This window comes from Photinus pyralis, unplaced genomic scaffold, assembly GCF_008802855.1.
Source record: "Photinus pyralis isolate 1611_PpyrPB1 unplaced genomic scaffold, Ppyr1.3 Ppyr1.4_LG3b, whole genome shotgun sequence".
In the NCBI taxonomy this organism is placed as follows: Eukaryota; Metazoa; Arthropoda; class Insecta; order Coleoptera; family Lampyridae; genus Photinus; species Photinus pyralis.
The window spans coordinates 1,245,144-1,266,593 of NW_022170510.1; the positions used below are offsets into that span (position 1 = coordinate 1,245,144).

The window sequence follows — 21,450 nt, forward strand, 5'->3', positions numbered from 1 at the left end:
TACAATTTTTAATGATTGATGAGATTATTAGTGAAAGAAAAATCAACAAAATTCTTTCATTTCTTTAACCTAATTTTACCTAAGCTAGCTGTAATGTAAAAGTATGACAGGTAAGTACCCTCGTACTATAGAAAGAGAAGAGGACAGTTGTAAAAAAATTTCAATAGAACCACGAACTTGAAGTTATTTCCTATAATTGTAATGTAACTACCGTTACAGCCTCGGCTTCTCAAATTGGTGAGGTTGACGTCTCTGGGTATTTATTAACGAGCGACAAAAAGCAAGATTATGATTTTGGTTTTTCTCCGTCCGTCTGTGGACACGATAACTCATTAACGTTTTCGAATTTTCCAATTCTGCTTTTAGCATTTATTTTATTTATTTTGGTCAATATTAGTCAACCGGAAGTGGTTTGGTCACTCGTTGTCTATATTGGTGCACTTTATTAACGAGCTCCTAGCGAGTTCATAATGTTGGACTTTCGGTCCGTCCGTCGGTCCGACCGTCCGTCAAGGTGACCCTGACACTTAAAACAGCATTTGCAAACCGCCAACTACGATGAGTGCGATACTTAATATTTACACCTTTTATAGTAGATTATCTATAGCCACTCTGTACACAGAAACGAATAATATTCTCATTTCACAGATAAGTCGGTTTCGCAAGAAGTGATCAAAATATAGCATTGACATTTTTAAGGTGCACACATGGAAGTATAAAAAAAATTTATTCAAATTGCCCATGCATAATCCCAATCTTCAAACGCATCTAGTTTTTGAAATGACCTCCGAACGTACTTTTAGTACCTGGTAGTTTTTGAATTTAAAGTTTTTTTGAAACATTTTTGGAATACGATTTTTTTATTTATTTATTTTCCCTCTTATTCTAGGAGTGCGCCCAATATTGTTACAGACTTTTGATTTATGACTCGAATTTTGCGTAAATAATCGTAGTACTAACATGACATGTTAGTTTTTCGGGTGTCCCAATTATTAATCGTAGAAAATATCAAAAATCTAGGTTACAAGAGTGACTTAAAAAAAGGTTTTAGAATCCAAAGTACATTACTTTTGGAAGTGCGTGGTAGATTAAAATTATTTGAATGTATTTCAATTGACTAAGTAATAAATAGAACAAACCTTGTACATCAATTACGAAATTGGTTGGTATCGAGTATTGTAATTTTTTTAAATTATCATTTGTTAAGTTCGTTGATGCAACCATGACTTTGACTTCAGTGCCACATAATCATACTCGTTCTATATAAACTAAATTTTTATTTTCCACTAATTACAGAATAAATACGTCCTAACTATTCATAATTCTACAAAAATTTACTTCCTTCGTCGCCGGATCCATTTTTCTCTAAATTTAAATACTTTTGCAACCAGCTTTCAATGACCGGTAAATTGTCATTGCTCCATTTGGCTTCTTCTTTTATATTTTTTATTGCTTTAGTAATCACAAAGTCGGCTGTTCCTAAATCATTTTGTTTCTCTTTGTACAATTTGGTAACCATATCTAAGCCCTCTTGCGTTTTGAACACCGAAGTCGATGATGTGATGAGACTGTTCCACAGCTGAGGTTTATTCTCAAAACTAACAAATCGAGTTTAATTTATGTTACTGAGCTGAATAGTAGTAGGTACTTACGCGTTTTTGAGTCCGTTCCAATTTTTAGTTAAGTAGTTGAACAGAGTGGTGTACCCACTAGAGCTACCAGTAAGCATGCTGAATATTAAATAAATATCATTATCAGTGAAATTCCCGTTTTTCTCCAAAATTGTTATGTTTAGTATTTTTTCAATTTTCCACGAGTCTATTGGACAGCCAGCCAAGGTTTTTAGTAGGTATGTTCTTTCACTTTGTTTCCGGCTCGGAGGGAAGTTAATGACACGTTGTAGCCCAAATTCCCATTCCTCTTTAGAGCCCCATTTGAAAACGGGACAAATATATTGATTAGCAACCCTAAAAACAGATGGTCTAGTTTTTCTAATTACTGTAGAAGCTATGCTGTACGGGTTTCCTTCATCTGGATTCTCTGCTTCCATCCACTTGTCAAAGGCGTGTTGCGCTTCCTCTATGCAAGGCTTATAACCGGCCTGACAAAGGAATACTTTGGCAGAACTCCTGAGATTTGCTCTTCCTTCATTTTCACCCTCTTGTGCTTCGGTTCCCAGCTCTTCATAAAGTGGCGTAAGCAGCATCCTGACATACATCTATAAATTAGCGCATACAAACGTACAGTAAAATATTAGAATGAAGTTAATACTTACCAGGAATTTTTTGTGAACGTTTGATCCATCTATGTGCCTTCCAATATGATCAATCATAGTAAAAATGGGATCCCAAGCTATATATTCACGTTCGTATTTGAGAAACAGCGTCATATCTAAAGCTGTACTAAAACTTAGCTCGCCAGCGTAAGCCAAGTTCCAAGCGTCGTGCAATAATTTCGCCCTTGTATTGACGGGGATGTTATTCCTCTCGCCAGTTTGCAGATATTTGGAGAGAAGGTCCCAGTTGGCAACGTCGTAATTTACCGGAAATGGGCCTAACATAAATTTACGTTAAAACAGCGCTAACAAGTGCATCAGCTTTCATACCAATTTCTTCGGGATTGACTATAATAAATTTGTCTACGCTGGGAAGATCAGAAAGTGAAACCTCCCTCTCCCTCTTCATCCACATTACGGGGAAGGTGTTTGTGAAATTTAACTTGTCTTGTGTGACTAAGACGATAGGTATCCACCACAATAGTTTATCTTGATCGGGGACATCATGCGGACGTTCTCTTAGATAAACGCGCTAAAATATCCTATACATTATCGTTTTACAACAGATTTAAATCGGCCAATTAGAACCTGAGTTATTGTGGCACTGGTTCCATTGGTACTTCTTTGGATGTTCAGTACAGGTAATCTATCTCTTGAAATCCAGGATCCTGCAATCTCATTGGCGCTAATCGATTCGTCTAACTTTCCGTCAATACGAGCTTGCTCTGTTATCGATGACCAAACATCGTCCCCGAAAAACGTTCTGTACTGCCTAAAAGAGCAAGGAATACCATCGAGATTGTTGAGGTTTAAGTTACCTATCGGCCATAAAGCGTTTCAAGCCGTTGTTAAATGTTGTCTCTCCAAGTGTGTAGTTTAACATTCGAAATATCATTTCTGTTTTCGTCGAGCTGGAGTCTTGCTTAATTGCCATTACTTTGCCGTGAGGATAACGCTTACTAAATTCGTAGTAAATGGAATACAACATAGTCATTGGCCAGTTGTGGAATGTCTCTTTTCCATCACTTACCTATAAAAGTAGCCATACTAAGTGTCGCTTTTGTATAATTCATTTCAAAGTAAGTTTTATGTAACTCATCGCCTAAAACACCCTGAAATCATGTAAGAATATGTTGGTGGCCAGTCCATAAGGGCGATTTTATGGGATGTGTCACACATAACTTAATTTGAATTAAAGTATGAAGGAGTAGTACCTGTAAAGTGATATAAGACGTAATGTATCGAGCTAAAGCGTTATTTATGTGCGCGTCACTCCACCAGAATGGAGTTGCCAAAGCCCCTAACCATTGATACACAAGTTCATGCGTAATCAACCAAGAGCCTTTACTACTCAATTCGCTCTCCCTAAAATAATATTCAAATTACACAACGTCCGTGGGCATTTTGACTGCTTACTTGAAGAAAATTAGCCCCCAGTTATCTGCGGGCCTTGTTCCCTGATAATTAGGTAACGCGACACAATCCAATTTTGGTAATGGAAATTTAAAGTCCCAAAGCTTCTCCAAGGCTTTCAAGGATGTGTAAATCTTTTCAGTTGCGTTTTGCACTGCTCCTATGAAATCGGGAGTTGCCCAAACATTGATTTCGGTATCTAAAGGCAAAGTGGGTTAGATTTAGAATTTAGCTCGATTACCATTACCGGGGTTAGATTGTCCGTCGGTTTTGTTAACAGTTATTGAAACAAAGTTAGCCAGCAGTACACCAAATGTAAAAGTTGACATTGGAGGGCTCTCTTCAAAATAGTCCCTTACCAACTCACAGTTGTGTCTAAGGTAAATATATCTGTGATTGGGACTGAGTTGTTGTTATACTTACAATTCTTCGCTTTTTGATAACGGCATGTTTGATAAGGACTTTACTAAATTGCTTCGAACAATGCTGACTAGAAAAGTAGCTTTAAACGCCGGCTCATCGAAGCAAGGGAACACCTTCCTTGCTAGGTTTGGTCGCAATTGAGACGCGACAAGCCATTCTTTCCGCCCAGTATGAGTGTTTATATAGTTGGTACGGAACAGTCCACCGCTGGTATCATTGTACAATTTGCCCGAATACGTTATGTCCACTGTGCACTGAGCGCCTGTCTTCAATTGCTTGTCCAAGTGAATAACGTACAACGGTTTCTTTGGAACCACTTCGCTCCTTGTAACTTTAACGTCTGTTGGCTCAAAAGGTGCAGTTAAAGACCTCAGCCTAAAATAAAGATAAGTACCTACTTACGACTAAATTAAATTTTGCAATTATACCTCTCATCGTCAGGAACGATCTGCGTAACTTTCACTTCCGAATGTTCAATGACCAAATCCTCATGTGCGTGTAGTGTAATTTTGTTAGCGGGTTCGTGCCACGTCAAATTAATTTTTACTTTACCCTTAAAGTAGCCTTCTTCGGGAAAGGGGTGGAGTTCTATTGTATAACTGTTAGGTGCTATTTCTCTGGGCAACCTAGAATCTACTATTAAACTGTGGGATGCGATTAAGTCAATACTCCTTTTCAATAAGGAATGTTCCTGGAAATTAATATTGTTAGTTAGTACCTTGCGTTTCTATGCGATGTCTCACCAGACTAATCCGAACTAAGCAAAGGAGAAAGAGTGTTACAGTCAAAGCCTTTGCGGCCATCTTCAATTAGTGGATAATGTGTCTGCAAGTAATAATATTAGATGTAGTGCTTTATGAGTATTTTGCACATCTTTGAATTTTCAAATCAACCAATATGCAATTTTTGAACCCTTATGGTTCACGAATCAAATTTGTGACTGTCAAGTCGACAAACAATGGCTACATATGGGTCGTTTCAGCATCGCAATCAACAGTTAGTTCCATCAAGTCTCTGTTTGGTTCACAAGTCAATTTAAAAATGACCTGCCCTAAGAAGCAGGAAAGCTTAAAACCATGGATGTTTTTTTTAATGTCATATATACTCAGTGACATTGAAATTGCAACACCAAGAAGGAGTAGGAATTTTTTTACCAAACTTGGTAGAAATGTTTCACTACTAAAAGGTAACAATTGATTAAAATTTAAAAGAAAAAGAACGAAATATAGACATATTTTTATTAATAATAATAATAATCCCTCCCTATTGGTTACACACTCCCTCACGCTTCGTAGCATCAATTTTAGCAGACGGTCGATTTCCTCTTGAGGTATTGTGTACCAAAAAACTGAAGCAACCTGTAATTCATTGTTTAGAGCTTGCAGCGTCTGCGGAGGATGCGGTAAGTCAGTATTCTCTTCATAATGTCCCAAACATGCTCGATAGGCGATATATCGGGAGATCTGGATGGCCATGGCAAGAAATTGATATTATCATGTGGAAATAGGTCCATAGAACGTCTTTCAATATGGGGATGGTTCCTGTTGGAAAAGTGGGTCTTCCTACTACTGAAGAAGTGGAAGAATATCGGGTTCTTTCACGTCATCCACATATCGCTGGGCGTTCATATTACCTCCAATGAATAACGAACGAGACCTACTTCAATAAGTTATAGTACCCCATACCATAGTCCCCACAGCACATGCCTCGTAACAGAAAATTCAACATTGCGACGTTCTCCACGTCTTCGGCTGCCCCTCATACGGCCATCGTGCATACCCAAACAAAATCGGGATGCATCACTGAACACTACCCTATGCCGCTCGAGGTTCCAGCGCAGTCGCAACCCTACACCATTCCAAATGTTGCTGGCGGCGTTGGGCTGTTAATGGAAACACAAGATGTGGCCGATAGGATTGCAAGCCGTAAGGTCTGATTCTGTGGTAAACCGTTCGAAGTGTTACAGGACGACCTTCTTTAGCTAACCATTGATCAGCAATTGACTTGGTACTAGAAAATTGGTCTCTTGTTGCCATAAGTCCAAGATGGCGGTCCTGTACTTCAATTGTTCTGTTTCGCCCTCCCCCCCTCCGTTTCCACTCTGCGATGATCCTGACCTTCCCAAATCCATTCCTGATTGCAGCGAATCATAGTGGATTGGTTTAGGTTAAGGTGATTTGCAATTTTTCTGGCAGAAAAACCACTTTCGTCCAAACCAACAATACGACAGCTGTCGACTTCTCTTAATTCGTGGTAAATTCCACGTTGACGTATTCTAGGCATGATCACAGCCTCAAAAGAAATGATTAAAAGCGAAAACAATAAGAACTGAACAAAATCTCGCAAAACATACACCATATAAAATTAGTAGAAAAAAATGAATGAAATTTTAATCAATTGTTACCTTTTAGTAGTTAAACGTTTCTGCCAAGTTTGGTAAAAAAATTCCTACTCCTTCTTGGTGTTGCAATTTCCATGTCACTGAGTATATTAAGTTAACTCAAAAGTTAGTAGTCTACTTTTCAATTTTCTTGCGTTAGAGTTCAAAAACTGTAGAGGAACGGAAGAGAATATTTTAATAGTGTTAGCTTTTATTTGTCAATATGATCGTTTTCTTTAATTTTACGGAAAACCAAGTCCGGAAAATCATAGTCCCCCTGGCCGAAAACGCCCGGAACATATTGTTGTTATTAACAAAAAACGAAGAAAAAATAAGAAAATGTTGTGTTTTTTCGCATTCGACTTCGAATATCTCGTTAACTGTTGCTCTGAGAGAAAGAATGAATAGACATGAACTTGTTTAGAATAAAATTTTCTAGGATACGATTGGTTTCGTTGAGTGAAATTACAACATCCAGTTTATACTCGACCTTTTAAAGCTAATTTGACTGGACTAATATGTGTGTCAAAGACACATCAATTTTTGCCTTGAAATTTTGGATCTAGTGATAAGGGTTAAAAATGTTGTAAAGTTATGATGCAGATTTTCGCCCTGATTGGTTCATAAGGAGCTAGTGCTAGTGGATAGGTATCTTTTACCATATAGTAATTTACTCTATGCAAATACACAAAGTATTGTTTTTGTGGTTCTAGAAACGAATCATTAGAGGTTGGAAAAATACGAGCACCGTGCTCACACTAGGTAGACTAATAGACATTAGGTACTTCTCTCACTTAGTAACTAAAGTGGATTATTTTACAGGAAAGTATCTTCAAAAATGTCGAAGAATTTTACAAAAAAAGTGCTTAGCAATCTGTCAATTAAAAGCTTATATTGTAAATAACACCTTATGAATCAATTGTTTAAACTGTCAATGGAGAATTTTATCCACTGTCTTAAAAATATCAAGTTATAAGTACTTAATATCCTTTATCAGTTGTTTTTGCCACAGAATAAACACTAATCTTACGAACACAGGGTTTTGCAATATCATCATTTAATATTTGCTGCATATGTCGCAAGAAGGCATAGTAGTAGTTCGTGACCTGGCGTTAATTGAGACAAAACAGACATGGTGATCTTTGCCAGTCGACAATAAAGGATGAGCGACCCTAAACTACTATCAGAACTATGAACATCATATATGAAAATTCTACTATGTGCAGTGTGTCTATTTTAAAACGTATCATATTTCGGCCCCTATCCAATATCTATAAAAAATGGGGACAAGTCAATTCTATTTTCAGAAGTACCCATTTTTTGACCGGTTTTCAATTAAATAAAGTCAATCCTTAAAATGTAAATACGAGAAATACCTTAGGTAGCCTAATTAGCACGCACTTAACTCCTTTTTCAATATTTCAAAAATATCAAGCACTCTGCTCGATGACAATGATGCAGCTTAAATTGGTTATTAAAAAACATTTTAAATATACTATAATAAACTGGTACGACTTTTAAAAAGGAACATGGCTATACCCTTACTCCTATTAAAATGTTAGGGGTTGTTTCCAGTTCACTGGGGGAGTGTTTTAATTTAATCAAGAAATCGGACAGAGTAGTTCAAAATTGTGACTCATTATTGTGATCTCCGTAACAGCGAGAGATACAGTGTAGTCGCTTGTCGCTTAAAAAAAACGCATTTGAAATGTTTAACACAGAAAAACTGAAAATGTCAAATTTCGTTTTCGAATGTAGGTAATTAATAGGTCAACTGGGCAAAGTTTGAACCGAATCGGTCCAAGCGTTTTGCAGTTATCGTGGTCCCTATACGGAAGTTTGAAAGAAGGCATAATCTAAATTTAGGTGTAAACTTGAGCGTACGAACGCATGTGTATTTTTGCATTGTAAGGAAATTGATTGGCTCATTTATTTATGACCCAAGTTGGTATTTTACTTAATCGTAAAGAAGCTAAAAGGGAATTAGCAATAACATCATAAATACTGCTCTACGTATGTGTATTTGGGATGAGGTAAATAAAGCGCAAGCCATTGTAATTTCTCTTTTGAATCTTTTCCTGTCTGTGTAAAATAAAACGCATCATAGTAATTTCACTCAAATTTCGTACAGTTGAAGAAGATTTTGGCAGCATTATCAAGATAATAAAAGTACTTGAATACTTGGAAAGGACGGAACATAAATTCTGTGACCGGTCCGTGCAGAATACACTTAGGAAGTCAAGTCCTTATTATAATGAGGACACTATGATCATAAATGATGAAAAGAAGACATCTTTATTTTTCCGAGCTGATTCACTATTATATAGGAAACTAATGCAAATCAATTTATGAAAACTTTTTTGTACTTAGATATCAGAAAAATCAATCATCTCCGCTACTGTGATTAATATTGGAAAAATCTCGCTCTACACAGAGTGTCCAATGCGGAGTGGCTTATATCAATAATTCTTTGGTAAACTAATGCGATTTGATTTCTGAAAAGTTATTCATTGAGCTCATTATTTCAACTAAAATATTTTTAATGTAACTTAGTAAATTTAAATGGGATTTTTATTAAAATAGGGTCGCTATAAAAAGCGTTGCACGTCATTGATTTGATGACGTCAACAATACACGATATTCCCAAACATTTGTGAGGTATGTTGATAGATTATGCGATGCAACACATTGGGGTATTGTAACATCTAAACATTCCAAATAGTGTGTGGCGCAAAATTAAGCCTATTAAGTCTGTAGTACCCTTTTGTTTATAACGTATCGCTGCCGTCTATTTATTTATTTGTTTGTTTACCGTTCCTCTCTTGTTCTGGGCCCGCAACGGGCTTGTGCCCAATTACAGAGTGACCCGCATAATACTTTTTAGAGATGCTCCTGCAGAAGGTCTTAAGTTGTTCTATACACTACTCCGGTATTTTCCTTAGCAATTAGGAAAACTGCAGGAAAACCTAATTCGGAGTAGCCGGCAGAATGCTCGAAACTGATCTAACGAAATTCCCATCTCTGCCACAGATGAAAAATTCTTACTTCAGCCCAGGTTCGAACACCCGCCCAACGCTCTACCACCGAGACACATAGCCGTTGTGAACAGAAAGCTGAATAATGATGTGTTGAGGCATAATGTAAATGTTTCGGAAGTTATGAATAGTTGCACAGGCCGCCAACAAATAAAAAAGTTAATACTTGCTTGTACTCCTGACCGATGAACTGATTTTACGTTATTTTACAAAAGCATCTGACCAAGTCTTGCTGTAGTGGAATTTACGCATAGCGAAGTTCAACCAAGACATGATAATGATAATGATAATGATAATGATAATGATAATGATAAATGATAAGTAACATAAGCTGGTATGATGGTAATAAGGTGGAAGATACTTTTCGGAGTACTTACCTTGCTTATATATCTAACATTAAATTTTGTTAACATAAAAGAAAATAATTTTTAATGCACATTTTTGATGACTTAACTATAATTAATTAAGTAACAACGTGATCACAATTAGTAGAAGTAGTCAGGAAGTAATTGAAATTCTGTTCTTACCTCTCGAACAGAACCTAATGGTAATAAGGGACCCCCCATTATCTTGTTCTGTTTAAAATATTGAATTAAAAAGGCAACAAGTTCCTTCGCTGTACTATTCAAACGTTTCGGCATTGTGGAGAATACGAATGCACACGGAAACTCGAACTGAAGGGTCAAATGTCAATAAAGAACGTTTGGCAGTTGAAAAAAATTGCAAATCTGCGAAATTATTCCTCTAAAAAGTAACTAAATAATAATGAATGTAAATCCGCCAAATCTTGATTTAAATTGGCATGTTATTTTCTTTGGTTGATGACGTGCAACGCTTTTTATAGCGGAAAACAATAAATAATCATATCTTCAGAAAAACTGTGCAATTATAACAAAGCCGTTCAGAAGTTTCGCGATTTTAAAGCACGTCCACTTTCCACTCTATCCACAAAGTTACCAAAGCTCTCCTACTGGACCTGTTACAAAGATAGTTACCGCGGAGCGATGGTGAACACCACCATTGTGTGTACCGTCAATGCACTAGGAAATTATTGTGCCCCTTTATTTTTAAACATATTCGTACGAAGGATGAACACCTATTTGGGCCTGCAGGAAGGGCTCAACAGAACGGATCGATGCTACCCGAGGTATTCTTGAAATATATGCTAATATCATATGTTAGGAAACACAACTTTTTGGTGAAAGGATGTGAAATTTCTTTAATAAAGCTAGAACCTTATAAAAACGTGGTTTCCAGTTCAGAAACTGTGACCAGCATAAAATCGTAGGTATTTTGCCCTTTGCTTTGATAGATTATTATAGGTACCTACATATACCTACTTGTCGGACTATTTTATTAAGATTACCAATTTCTGAAATGATAAGCCTATATTTTCTACATAGTTCTAAACTAAACATCTACATAGAGAAATTTCCTCAAAAACTGAAATAAACACTCAATTGTGGATCACAATACAAATAAACAACTTCACGTAACACGGTACTCTCTCAATCAATGACACATGATTGTAGTGGGACCGTCCTGTCCTATTTACCACAATATTTTAAACATATTTTCAATAGAAATTAAAAACACAAGGTACCTACGCAAATTAAAAATTACGCGTTTGTGATTATGCGAAATCAACCCCCATAACGTTACAGTTTCAACAATCAAAATATTGATAAGTAACTACAGGATTTTATAATTAGTCCGCATCTGATTATGTTATCTTGTTATTTATAAGGACATATTTTTGCACCTAAGTACCCAAATTATCTGATTGTAAAACGGATATCGAGCCATCCTTAGCACCACACGTTTTTGAGTTGTCATCAGGCGAACTACTAAACTTACTAATTACATGAGATGGTTACTACAGTCATCCTGTGTTTCATTTCCTTTATCTTGTTTACATAATATGTGTGCAAATAAAAAAAATCTCATCGAGTGATTTAATTATTCCAGAGCCACGTGTAATATGATTTCATATAAAGGTAATTACTCGATACATATTTGGAAACATGTAGATTATAATTGTGCGGTCTTTGCAGAGATAGTATTGCTGTTACTGCTTTTGGGATGCTCTTCCGTGGTTCAATCTGTAAGTAGACTGTTTGGAATGTGATATATTTTTACTGATGCTTGTAGCGATCTTGCCCCACAGTTTATTCCGACGTAAATAGTGGCGGCAACAAGATTAAAGTTGTTTGGAATGCACGTGACCACTCAAATATATCTATTGCTATCTCTGAACCGCCATGCTTGGACCTAGATAAACACTTAGTAGTTCGTATTTGCTCTAATGGAACTTGGCTGCCGTCAAAGGAGTGCCATTATGTAGACTTCAACAATGTTTGCCCACCCGACTTTAAGGAGGAGAAAGGAAAATGTACTTATGTGACCCAACCACAGATGTGGGATGACAAGTGCCCATATCCAGATGCATCAACCGAGGTGAACAACCATAAAAATATTTGGTTACCGTTTCAGCAGAAAATCAAGCATGGTGCTTACGAATACATATTGCCCGATGAGAACTACGGCCTGCCCTACTCAGAGACCACTTTGTGGGAGCACTCAAGCGAAATTTTCTATGGAAATTCGGAATGTGTGGCCAAGACATCATCGAAAATTGAAAATGTTTCCTGCAACACTTCATTCTCCCGCGTTTGTTTGTACAATCATAACAGCTTTTTGTATAGGTGTCCTAATAACTGCGTTCCTGGGGGATTGGGAAGCAATTATTGTTTCTGTAAATCACCGAAGAACACTTCGTGTACATTGGCAAGTCTGCGATACACGTACGAAAAGGACCTTTTATACGATTTGGTGGGAAATGACGTTTGTTTACTCGGGCCTGGAAAAATGCTTGACAATCATTATTTAGCTATTAACAAACATTCCCTACATCTGAAGCAAGCCAACGATGGCAACTGCGTAGTTTGCAAAACCGAGCCGATAGCATTTCATGATCACGTCGTGCTAGACTTGACGTTCAAAGCAAGTTCCCAAAAATTATATTTAAATATATATTCACCTGAAGGATTATATAAAGTCAATGACAACGTACAAGTATTTTGTTTCACTGACGCCACCAATAAATTGAAGTATCGAGTGAACACGAAAGAGAAATTTGATTCGCGTTTCAAGTCTCCAAGCCATCGCAGATACAAAGTGTTTAAGGTGTCACTAGTCGAAGATGGGCCAGGATATTACTGGTGTGAAGCATTTTTACTTCCAACAATGGAAGTTATCACCTCCAATAAAGTTTTGGCGCACAAAGGATTTAAATACCGAGAATATTCTTTGAGACTGAAAATTAAAGATCTCTGTGCGTTTTCTCGCGTTGATTGTAAAATTCCCACCGAAGATTTTATAGGAGGCGTATGTAAGTCACTGTTTACCTCTGAAGCGTTCAACACAGTCAGCAATGTCAGACTGTTTCGAATTTACGACATTGATACCGTAACGGACACAGTTGATGTTCTTGTTCATCTTTCAGTGAAATCCAAGCTTTCTAATAAGGAGGAGTACGAAATATTAAAACACACATTAAATTCCCTTGCTGAATCAAATGTAATCATTGTATTTTTTAAAAGCAGTACAGAATGTTTCGCGGAAGTGACAAATAGTGGCTCAATTTTACATTGGGATTCTACGTTAATCAATACAAAAGCGGTTCCCAAAGAAATTTGTGTGCGAGATGACGGTACGCCTATTACTCGGCGATGTTTTGGAGATTTTCACGTAGGCGCTCACTGGGAAGACATCACGGAATCGTGCTCGAAAAGCTACAAAGTCTCTAGCAAGACGAAGTTGTTGAGTTCATTAGCTCATGGAAACGCATCCACGGACAGGCCTGTCAGCCTAGCCTACATTACTGCAAATACTTCAGACTTCACAGAATTAGACATGCACTACTTATCAAAAACTTTAATGCACATGACCGGTTCCAGACCTCCAACAGAAGACCTCGTTGCGGATGTTTCTCAAATTATAAACAATTTGATGCAGAGTAACTCTACAACACTGAGATCTTCTCAGAGGATGTTAAACGCAACAGATGAGCTCCTGGATACGTTCGAAAGCGCGTTAAACTCGGTCCACTTTACGAGCAGCTCGATTCTTCTAGTTAACAGCGATATAATTGTTCACGTTACCAAACCGTTTTTGAATAACGTTTCCGGAATAAGTGTTCGCGGGTTATTTAAAGATACGAAATTTTTAAATTCTACAGTCACCGAGCTCTACTCAAATGCGACGTTTGACGATTTGGTCAGCCATAATGATTTGGAAATCGCCGTGTACGTTCCTGAAGCGCTGCTTAAAATTATGGCCAACAACGAACCCCGCAGTAACCTGGCAAATATAACGATTGTAACAACAATTTTTTATTCGGACAAGTTTTTCAATTCAGAACGAGACAGAAGTGATAGGGTCGGAAGTAGAATCGTGAGCGTCACCATCTCCAATCGAGAAGATTACTTAGAAATACCAATTCCGATCATCTTTAAATCCAGAAATAATAACAAGCAAAAGAGGTGCGCGTTTTGGAATTACGGTTTACGATCTTCTAATGGCACTGGTCACTGGGACACTTTGGGTGGAGACAAAATGCATGACTCGAGGAGAGAATTTGACACGTGCTTTTTTTCACATTTAACCAATTTCGCCTTGTTGATTAGGTGGCGGCATAGGATAGGCGATACTAACTCAGATTTCACTAAAACTATGTCTAACATAGGAAAATTACACGATGATATCTTATCGACCATTTCAAACATCGGCTGTGCCTTTTCCATATTTGGAATTGCTGGTATTTTTCTAACTGCGTTCCTGTTCAAAACCTGGAGAGAGAAGGTAGGGACGAAAATATTGATGCACTTGTGTGTCGCGTTGTTTCTGCAAGTGGTTTTCCTGAATTTGGCTGCGGACGAATTCGCTAAACATTCTTCGGATGTATTTTGTAAGGTTATCGGTATAATACTACATTACGTAACGATTGCCGAATTTGCTTGGATGTTAGTGGCGGCTATATTACAATTTTATAGGTTTGTGAAAGTCGTAGGCCCGATGCCAAATCGAATCATACTCAAAGCTTGTGTAATTGGATGGGGTTTCCCTTTAATTCCCATCGCTGCAACCTGCAGCATTGACATTGACAGTTATTCTGCATCTAACGACGGTATTTGTTATCCTACAGGGTTGGCGATGTACATTGGTGTGTTTCTCCCAATTGCTTTCATCGTGATTTCAAATTTGGTTTTATTCTCATTGATCTTACGAAACATATTTCATTTAAAGGTCGAATCTAATAAAGGAACTACCATCTTGAAGCGACAAGTTTGTTTAACCGTTTTGCTTTTCTTTTTGTTAGGGATGCCTTGGGTTTTTGGAGTAGTTGCGGAAATCATACAGGGTTCATGGTTGTCATATATACTTCTATACATTTTTTGCTTCACCGCAACCCTACAGGGATTCGTACTATTTATCTTTTACGTTATCCTTGATAAATCAACGCGTATTTTGTGGATAGACTGGATTGCGAAGATAAGAGATAAATATAAGTGACAATTTTAATTTACCGCCATATCGAGGATAATAATCCTACTTGACCACCATGGTACTAAATCCGGAAACTGCATTTATGATTTACTATTTAGTTGTCCAAACTTGTTTTATAAGAGGTACCTAATTGCATATAATACCTTTGCCATGACAAATTGTGGAAAATAAATTCGATTTCACTAATACGAATTGAGTCTTATACAACCAAAAAATTAATAAAGTTCTACTACACCAAAGTCTCATGCTAATCTCATTAATCAAACATTCACCTCACTACGGACTTAATCCATCACCATCAAAATGACTGTCACATGTATCCCAATAATCCTCTGGTTCACTTGTTAGTTAATAATATCTGATACCATAAGTGTATAATTAAGAACATTCATTTACCTTACTTTTATTTTACTTATTTATAGGCGCACCTATAGCTTTAAGTTTATTTATTTTAATATTAGTTAAACAATGAGACTGTCGTTCTTTGTATGCCCATGAGCTGTATTTGTAATTTAAATATATTTTATACCAATTGAATTTTTTACTTGTTCAGTATTTTTAAAAATTCACAAAAATCATTTGCATAGGAACTAGTATGATGAATTTTTATATAGGGTGTTGCATATAAGTAAGGAAAATTATTGGGCGGTAGGGAGGAGGTGTTTCGTTTGGCCACCTTCAAAAGCATTTCTTCTTTAATTTTTTTTCTTCGCAATCAACAGAGTTAGAAAGACTGGTGGGGCGTCTTTGGATAGGTTTTCATGCCTTTTAAACAAAAGTTATACTCATTTGAAGATTGGTTCTTCGGGTCAGGAAGTGTCCCCATCTACTAGTGAGTCATCTCATTTCGTATGTAGTTTGTTGACAATGTCGCAAAGAACAAAAAATTAATGATTTAAGTAAGTACTCCAAAACCTATTCAAAGGCGTGCCACTAGCTTTAAAGAAGAAATGCAAATCGCGCCACTTCTTGAGGGTAGCTCCCAAACGAAACACGTTGGGCCCTCGGATTATTTGGAAAAAGTGCTCGTTTTAATCCACTCTGCCACCCATTTTTTTACATATTTATATGTAATATCCTTTATAATACCGCCGCTATCAATTAATATCTAGTAGTTTCAGGATCCCAAGCACGATTGACTCACTACTTAGCGTAATAAACTCTAACTTAATTTAAGGGGCAAGAGGGAGAAGGTGAAGGCGAGGGGTGTAAAACATAAATTAAAGCGTTGAGTAATAGTTATTTATTATACAAGACGATAAAGGGATATTTTAACCATTGAGTGAAAGGCCACTCGTGCATTAACTTTCATGAGATGGTTAGTTTCCTTTTATCGTCGTGTATAATACAAAACTTTATTTTATAGCAGAAGCCGTATAAATCGTTGTAAAACTTCTGATAATTCTGAATTTAATTTAGAGCGGTCAAAAATAGCAAGCTTAGGTTCTGCCGTCGCGATCGTTGCTATAGAGACAGAATTGTGATATGTTCTGGACGTCATTTTATAACGTGCATTTGAAATAAGAATGACAGATGTCATTAAAATGCACACTCATCTGTTTCACTTTATCTACCCTTAGGTTAAAGTGATCACTTTATTTATCCTTACGGTTAAAGAACGGCTTAGCCTACTCATTCAAACCTATTAAAATGTCATTTAAAATAAAGGAATTAAGTAGTATGTCAATAATGCACCCAGACCACAACTGCATTTATTCATTAAAAACACTTCTATCTCCGTGCTTTACCGAAAACCAGATATTGCTCCTTCATTTGCGGGAACAAACTGTGCGTTTACTTTCTGCGGGAGGTAAAGTAATTTCCATGGAAACGTAAATGTCTGTGGTCTCTAGTAATCTATACCTTCTGGCGTTTCAGGAATGTAGTTAATTTTGAGTATTTGATGCCCATATATTTCCTCACGGCTAAGGTGGCTTTCAACATTAGACCAAAGGGAAGATATCTAGCTTAAGAAATTCGTAAAAGTATATTGAATGAAATTTCATTCGTCTTCCTCGCAATTTTCATTGTGCATCATAGATTGCATACCGAATAAACCTGTTGTGATTTCTGTTAGTAATCTTGCAGCATTGGTTCCTTCTTTGACATCAAGAAGAGTATTTTGCATTTATAAATCGTTTTCGTCGCATTTGAAAACTTGGAAATTACGTGCCAATTGGTACTATTGATAGCCGGTTGCTAGATGGCAATGGGTGGTCGCGGGTAAATTGATCATTTAACTCCAAGCGTTGCGTCGTTAAAGTAGGTTAGCTACTCTGTTATTTAGCGCATTTTTTAAGAATTAAAAAAATGTGCTATTGTTTGCATTTTGTCCGTCCCACTTCTGTGATTTTGAACTACTTTTAGGGAAATGGTCCTACAGTTCTGCAATTTTTTGCAATATGTAGCCTATACCTTGGAGGTGTGTCACACAGTCATCAAATTTAGCTGTCTCAAGGCGCGGGGGGGGGGGGGGAATTATCTCCTGAAATCCTGTTTTTGAATGTAAAACATGCATAACTTTATCATGCGATAACCAACTGGTCTAAAAATTTGCATACACATCATGCCTTTAGTGGTGCCAAATAAAATTTTTGGACACGGGGGGTGGGGGTGAACACACGTTCTACCTTTCATGGTATTCTAATGAAAACTCTCACCGACATGAATTCGTGTATACAAACTATTACTTTCTTGCGTGACTCTTTTCCGAGATCACTAGGTGGCCCGGGAGAGGAGGGAAGGGGTTGAAATTAATATTATATTTTATGGTATTCCAATTAAAGGTCTCAACAAAAGGAACTGTGTTCTACCAACTACCGCCCTAGTTTCTCACTGCTTATCAAAAGAGCAGTTTGAGGGAGTGGGGGTGGATGGAACTGGTTTTCTATGGTACCCTAATGAACGGTCTCGACGAAAGGAATTAAGTTCTACCAATCATACCGCCCCCTCGACTCCTTATCGTAATCGGATATAAGTAAGTCCTTATATCTGTAGAACATCAGATTGTCGAAGGATGGTACTCATAAAGGGCGATTGGAACGTCTGGAAGAAATATATCTATTCATGATGTCAAAACTTTACGAGCTAATATCCCCATTACTCATTTAACTAATTAAAAACAAATAAAACATCGATAAATATAGCATACTACTAACTACATCTTATAAGTTATAACGCAACCATTTACTAAGCTATTTCGGTTTTTAAAAATGCGCTTTATCTGCACAAGAGTTGTGCACAATTTATACTTGTTTCATAACGAAAAGGATTGCGATTTCCTCCCTTGGCTTCGCGTCGGGTCGCAAACTTGACCGCGGGAGGAAATTGTATATTTTCAATTTCAAAGTCGCAGATACTGTCGATACGGTACATACTTAATAGTGCTGAATTGGTTTGTTAATTCCAATCAAAAATTCTCGCACATCTCCTTTGATAGTATTACGAGCATATTACGACACTTTTATAGTCTCCCTTTCATAGACGCGAATTTTGCATGTTTGGTATATACGAAATGTGAATATTCGCCAAATTCGCGAAATAAAAATTGCGATAATCTCGTCTATGAAAATTAGGTTTATTATTCCGAAGAGTAACATTTGCGACACGAGCGAGCTAATGGAGCAAAGGATCAATAAAATTGAACAAGAGTTATTTGGGTTTTATATAAGCATTGAGTAATTAAATTCACTCAACGATATAAGGCATTATACGGTTATCATTTCCAATGTCTCCGATGGTTGCATGGATTGCGAAATCTGCGAATTTTTTGTCAATATTATCTTTTTTTTAGAAGATATTACAACCGGTTTACAATATTGATATAAAATATACAATCTATTGCTTTATACCGGATCCCTACTTGAAACCGTGAATGTATCAAACTGGTAGGCAATAGCATTGTTTAAACAGTATTTTAACAATGATGATATTTATCTACTTATTAGGGTATGACGCAGTTCAATGTTTAAATAGTAAGATGTTTACTGCCAGATCAAAATAAATCCAGTTTAGCACATTACATCAATTGACTAATGTCGAGCGAAGATACTTAAAATATTAATACATAATAATATTATGGTAGGTACCTATATGTATTATGAAGCAATCATAGTTTAATTTATAAACATATGCAAACACAAGATACAATTTCAAATGCGGACTTTCAAAACCAATAAAAAAAGGAGATTATCTAAATAAATCCGGGCCTACCACCGGACCACTTTACAAAATTTAATTCGATTTAGCTAACTACTGAACGTTTATTTTTTTTTCTTCGCAAATACGAAAAATTACAAGAAAACAGCGTTTCCAAATAAAGCAGAAAATCAAATCCTTCTTTTACAATCTGCCAGTGGCGCATCAAAAAAAGCAATGATGTAAGCCTAACTTATATTTCAAATTTGACCAAAATATCGCAACAACTGCAGCAGGTATAAAGAACAAGTCTAAAAAAATTTGAAATTTTAACACTCTGTAGATCAGTAACAAAGCGATTTTGTATCTATTTTTATATGAACTTTTAGTCATAAAATAAGCCAAATAGAATTTTAACAAATGACATTCAAAATTGAAAATTAGAAATTGTATTCAATTTACTATGTTCAGGATTTCAAAACAGTTGGTATAAATTAGGATATACAAATTTGGATTCGCAACCAATATTTTGGAAGTAAGGTAGCAAGTCAGACATCTACGAAGAGAATGAGCTTGAATAAGAAGTTGAAAAAAAAAAAATTTTTGACTTCAGACTCGGCACTTAAGTGAACTTAATGTTGTTAAAGATGTAATAATTAACTTTGACTTACCTCAATAACACACATAAGCTTATTTCCTTTCTTGGCCACAACTTTTATTGCACTGATTGCATCTGTATAAGCACTAACTGAAATTTATTTACTTTAATACCTATTTGAATATCAAACGAAGAGTAAAGTTATTTTCCTCTTGCGCAAACTGTATATCAACCATCTACGTAGATATTATACTCGTCTCATTCGTCCAATACAGTGCAGCTCTTCTAACCACGTAAAAAGTAAGAGGATGTACTGAGGTTTGTGCAATCAAAGTTCATTATTTAGTTAAAATATAATAGGTAAATTACTGCTAAATTAGCTGCTACCGGATTAATTCTCGTAAACAAGGGATAGCCGATTGGGTGAAGAGTCATCAATAAATTAAGATTGACATACATGAACAATTGATGTCGTAGCAAACGGTGTATAATGCCCACTTTATGAACAATGCGACAATTTGCATTGTGCATTTATTGTACGTACCAAGAGCTGCAGCATTTTTTTACAGTCTCTACTTCCATTTGAATTCGACAACTGTAAGGGATTCCATCGATTACCTAATACTGTTAATTATTTTGTGTATATAGGTATACAGGGTGATTCAAATTCGTGGGCCACCGTGGGAATCTCGGGAACCGTAAGAGATAGGTAGGTAGTTTAAATTTGGCAAAGTTGCGTACTTTGATGCTTAACCAAATGCCGTTTTGAAACAAAAGTTCCGAATACTTTGGGAGTTCTTATTTTTTATCGAAGTTATTTAAAAAGATATTTAAAAATTAAATAACACATGATTACGGCCACGTTTTTCACTCTACAGATGCCAGTTTTAATGTTAGGTTTGACGTTTCGTCTGTTAACCACCATCAACTTTGTTTTTTTTCTTAAGGAACTCATTTTTACTTTTTGTGCCATTTGATAAAGCATTTTTTCTGATTTTAAAAATGTAATCATCACTATTTTTTAAAATGCCTTCTTTTTAGCGCATTTCCACAACAATAAAAAAAAATGCGCTATTGTGGCCACTTTGTCCGTCCGTCCGTCCGTCCGCTCATTTTGCGACGCTACTAGTTCTTTATCTTAAGAGCTATTGTTCTACTTTTTTCGCTATTTGGTTCGTTATGGTGTCGAGTCTTGTACCAAGGAAGGATTTTTTTCTGTACCGCTTACAAAAAAAGTTATTGTAAAAAAAACAAAAAACCGTTTTTTTACATGTTCTATAATTTTACACTTTTGCCGTTTATTAACGATCCTAGAGATCGTTTATAATTTTGCATTGCTATCTGTCGCCTGCCGGTTGGTCTGTCCGTCTGTTTCTTTGTCTGTCTGTCCATCTATCTGTCCGTGTGAACGATAACTTTGTTTAGAAATGTTCGATCGCTTTTACATCTCCGTTAGTTGAATTGCATGAAATTCAATATGGGCATAGCTTTAGCCATAATAATACGCAATGCCAAAAGTTGAATCGAATCGATTCAAAATTCACAGTGCCCTTTTCGCATCTCGACCATTTATAAACCGAATTGCAAACTTTTTTACTTATAAAAGTATTTGAATGAAATA

General features: G+C 36.4%; 2 protein-coding genes across 2 annotated transcripts; one reads left to right on the plus strand and one right to left on the minus strand.

Annotated features, from left to right (window-relative positions):
• Window positions 1-1,262: 1,262 nt before the first annotated feature.
• Window positions 1,263-20,059, minus strand: LOC116166760 (aminopeptidase N). The gene is made up of 14 exons (XM_031481859.1): window positions 19,903-20,059; window positions 4,855-4,936; window positions 4,540-4,802; window positions 4,112-4,486; window positions 3,936-4,063; window positions 3,692-3,887; window positions 3,490-3,640; window positions 3,094-3,305; window positions 2,864-3,047; window positions 2,606-2,807; window positions 2,276-2,553; window positions 2,019-2,218; window positions 1,653-1,967; window positions 1,263-1,598 (listed from the first exon to the last, which is right to left on the minus strand). The coding sequence occupies exons 2-14, from the start codon at window positions 4,912-4,914 to the stop codon at window positions 1,325-1,327; spliced, it is 2,838 nt and encodes a 945-aa protein (XP_031337719.1). The 5' UTR covers window positions 4,915-4,936; window positions 19,903-20,059; the 3' UTR covers window positions 1,263-1,324.
• Window positions 11,187-15,631, plus strand: LOC116166759 (adhesion G-protein coupled receptor G4-like). The gene is made up of 3 exons (XM_031481858.1): window positions 11,187-11,523; window positions 11,581-11,630; window positions 11,678-15,631. The coding sequence occupies exons 1-3, from the start codon at window positions 11,508-11,510 to the stop codon at window positions 15,098-15,100; spliced, it is 3,489 nt and encodes a 1,162-aa protein (XP_031337718.1). The 5' UTR covers window positions 11,187-11,507; the 3' UTR covers window positions 15,101-15,631.
• Window positions 20,060-21,450: the final 1,391 nt, after the last annotated feature.